Raw genomic sequence first — 3,739 nt, 5'->3', positions numbered from 1 at the left:
AATATATTTCTAATAAAAATTATTTTATATATTAAATGCTATGTTTTTTTTCTTAAGTTAAATATATAAAATGCAATATAATACTTTCTATTTTTTCCAATAAATACAAAAAGATACATTTATTTTTTATAGAAAGCTAATCATATATTTTTCATTTTAAATACACAAATAATCATCTTACATTAGAAAAATACAAAATATTGGAAACGAGCATTTTTCATTTAAAATATCAATTCTAACAGCATATCAATGAAAATACATTAATTTTTTATTATATATTAATTTTAACTTCAATACATATATTCCACATAAGAATCTATTTTAATGAACAAATATATATATTAAGCAATCATATTTAATTATTCTAAAGCAACAGTTTATAATACAAAATGAATATATTTAAAACTTTCGTATTCACAAATATATTGAGAACATAATTTCTTACATTTCGTAATAACCTTATACGATATACACCTGTGCTTCTATGAAATTATTTCAGTTATAACTATGTTTACAATAAATATATATCTAAAGATATTATAATTATTACTTCATATAAATAATTTTCTTAAAGAAAAATTCATTCTACTTATTGTTCTTTTTGTACATTCATTAACTTAAATTTTTTATATTTTTCGTTATTTATTAAGACCTTAGGAATCGTTATTATAATTATGATAGCTAATATAATGATAATAACTCCATAAAATATTGAACAAATAAAGTGTTGTACTACAGTGGGATCACCTATGATCGCACCTAATATCCCTAGAAGCTGCTTCTGTAGAGGCTTCAGCAGCTCCAAACCTTGTAATATAGGGAATCCTATTCCAAACAAAAAAAAAAGAAAAAAAACAGCAACTGCATATCCGTAACTTCTAAATTTTATTTTTTTAAAATTTTTATCACTAATTCTTTTATTCTGTTCTTGGAAGATCTCATAATCTTTTTTTCTAATCCATTTTTTCTCAAAATGAAAATATTTTCTATCAGACATTCCATCATTATAATCCGTAAGTTTAATATAGAATCTCTTCTTACTTAATGATTTATTGGGTTTTCCGTTTTTCCCTATTCCCCCTTTTTTATTATTAGATTTATCTTTATTTTTACACTCTTTATAATTTGGCATATCTTTTAATACTACAATTTTTGAGTCCTTACCCTCTTCATATTCAGCTAGTAATCTATAGGTTCTTTTTTTTAAAACTCTACCAAGAGTGTAACTCTCATCCGAAGACTTGATAAACCCATTCTAGAAAAAAGAAAAATGTAAATATTTTTTATTTAATAGAATAAATAATTCCATTATAAAAAGTAGTATTTATAAAAAAAAAAAAACACTAACAAAATATATACCCAACAATTTCCTTATATAATATTGTCATACCATATCATTTATAAAATGACATAACCATGTTAAAAGTATAAGCCCAGAAATTTTAATTAAAAACGGAGTTTTAATATTTTGTTCCATGATATATATCTTTGATATTATTAATATATTCGGCAAAAAAAAAAAAAAATAATAATAATATAATATACTTCCAATGATGTACGATAATATACTTACTAAAAAAAAAAAAAAAAAATATTATTTCTTCGTAATTACTCAATGAAATGTATATAACTGTAATGGTTTTTACAACATATATAAAAAAAAAAATATACATTTAAAAAGGTATTATAAAACGTTTACCTTAATAATATTCATAAAAAATACACTTTCATTAAAATAAAATGATTTAAATTTATTAGTAATTATTCTAATACATTATTTTATCATTTCATTTAGTGCGCTAATTAAATAATATTTTTGTGAATCCTTTTCATGATAAATGAAGAGAGAAAAATTTCATTTCCTATTATTTGAATATATTTAAGTTTCGATATAATATAAAATGTATACAGTATATTTATAATAATGTATTACTATAAAGGTTAAAACAATTTTTAATTTTAATTATTTTTCCATGTTAATAATTTTTATTTTATAAACATTATATTCTGGATAAATAATAATTTTTAATAAAATACTAATTATCGTAACATTATAATAAAAGTAATAATAATCAAATAAAACAACATTCTGTGTTATGTAAATTATAAAAAAATTGTTAGTTACACTTTGGTTACATTCCCACTTTTGTAATCTATAATACAATTAAAAAATATTCTTTATATGCTACCATTTAATATACGAATAAATATATATTTTAAAATCACTTATATATTTATTTTTTTATTTTTCTATCATATTATTTCAAAAATATAATTTTAATTTAAGTTTAATTTATACCATTATTTAAAAAAAAAAATTATATTCAGGTATTTAGTTATTTTATATATTTTTAATTAATTATATGTAATTAAAAGAAATATTACTGAAGTAAAAAAAAAAAAAAATTAGAGAGAAAGGGAAGGGAAAATTATGTTATAAAAATATTTCATACATTTTCATTATATAAAAATATATTAAATGGTAATGAATTTATTAATAATACACAGGATATAACATGCATATAACAAATGAAAAAAAATAACAATATAATATACTAATATATGTGATACATTACTTTTTCTATTAAAAATTTTAAGAAGAAATTATTCTTTTTTATTTATTTTTATAAAGGTGCTAGGTAAGAGGAATATATTTTACTGCTACGCTATAATAAATCTACATAAATATATAAATAAATAATATTCTATTAAACGAACTTTTTACAACAATAATACATTGTGCTAAAATTTTTCTAAAACTTATGCGTTATTGATAAGAGAACATTAATTGTAATAATATGATGAGCACCAAAAAACATTGTAAACATCTGAAATATAACTTTATACTACTGTTCTGAAGAAGTACTATATTCTAAGCGTGTATATAAAAAATTAAAAAAGAGTAAAAACAGATAAATTTATAGGCCTATTTTAAAACTACAAAAATTAACATTATTTTATTTTTATTATTTTATTGTATATATATGTATATATATCATATTTATGAGCACACTTATTTCGTTACTTCTTCCTTTTCGCACACTTTTCAGTTTTCGTTCTTTTATTACAGATAATGTTACTATATAATATATACAATAAACTATTTTTTATATATACCAAAATATAAATATAAACTATAAAATCACTATAAAACGTAAGTGCAGTATATTTTAAAATTATGTTAAATTAGATATAAATGGGCTTTTTCTTTTTTAGTAACACTAATTATTTATAAATATATTTTTTCTTCTTTTTAAACAATATATATCTATACTTATTTAAATTATTTATGTTTTATTTATAATTTAAATATTATGAGAAATTATATTAATTTCCTTGTATAATATTAAAATTTCTCTTTATTGTATTTATATATTATAACATATTTGTGTTATCATACATATACATATATATAATAATTAAATTTACATATTTTTCATATTGTGTCGTTATGTATTTAATACATATCAAAAAAACTTGTTATATAAAAATAAAATTAAATATAAAAATATTATAATCATATTTATACAAGCTATATGATAAAATATTTGCAAATTATAAAATATTCACTTTAATATTCAATTCCTATAGAATTTAATATATTGTCCGTATGGTTACAACTATAATATATTTATGTATATCTATATGTTTTGCCTTAGAAATATGAAAAACTCCTTAAAAAATGTCATTTTTTTTATTTTTAATATAAATTGTATGTTTTACTGTTTCTGAAATGTCG

At 18.4% G+C, this 3,739-nt stretch overlaps 1 protein-coding gene across 1 annotated transcript; it reads right to left on the bottom strand.

Moving 5' to 3' along the window:
• Positions 1 to 589: 589 nt before the first annotated feature.
• MKS88_000220 (uncharacterized protein) lies at positions 590 to 1,477 on the bottom strand (the record flags this gene model as incomplete). The annotated part of the gene is made up of 2 exons (XM_067219353.1): positions 590 to 1,255; positions 1,391 to 1,477. The coding sequence occupies 2 exons, from the start codon at positions 1,475 to 1,477 to the stop codon at positions 590 to 592; spliced, it is 753 nt and encodes a 250-aa protein (XP_067070325.1).
• Positions 1,478 to 3,739: the final 2,262 nt, after the last annotated feature.

Source organism: Plasmodium brasilianum (genome assembly GCF_023973825.1).
Source record: "Plasmodium brasilianum strain Bolivian I chromosome Unknown PB_00_07, whole genome shotgun sequence".
NCBI classification, from domain to species: Eukaryota; Apicomplexa; class Aconoidasida; order Haemosporida; family Plasmodiidae; genus Plasmodium; species Plasmodium brasilianum.
This window is presented reverse-complemented; position numbering and strand designations above follow the sequence as displayed.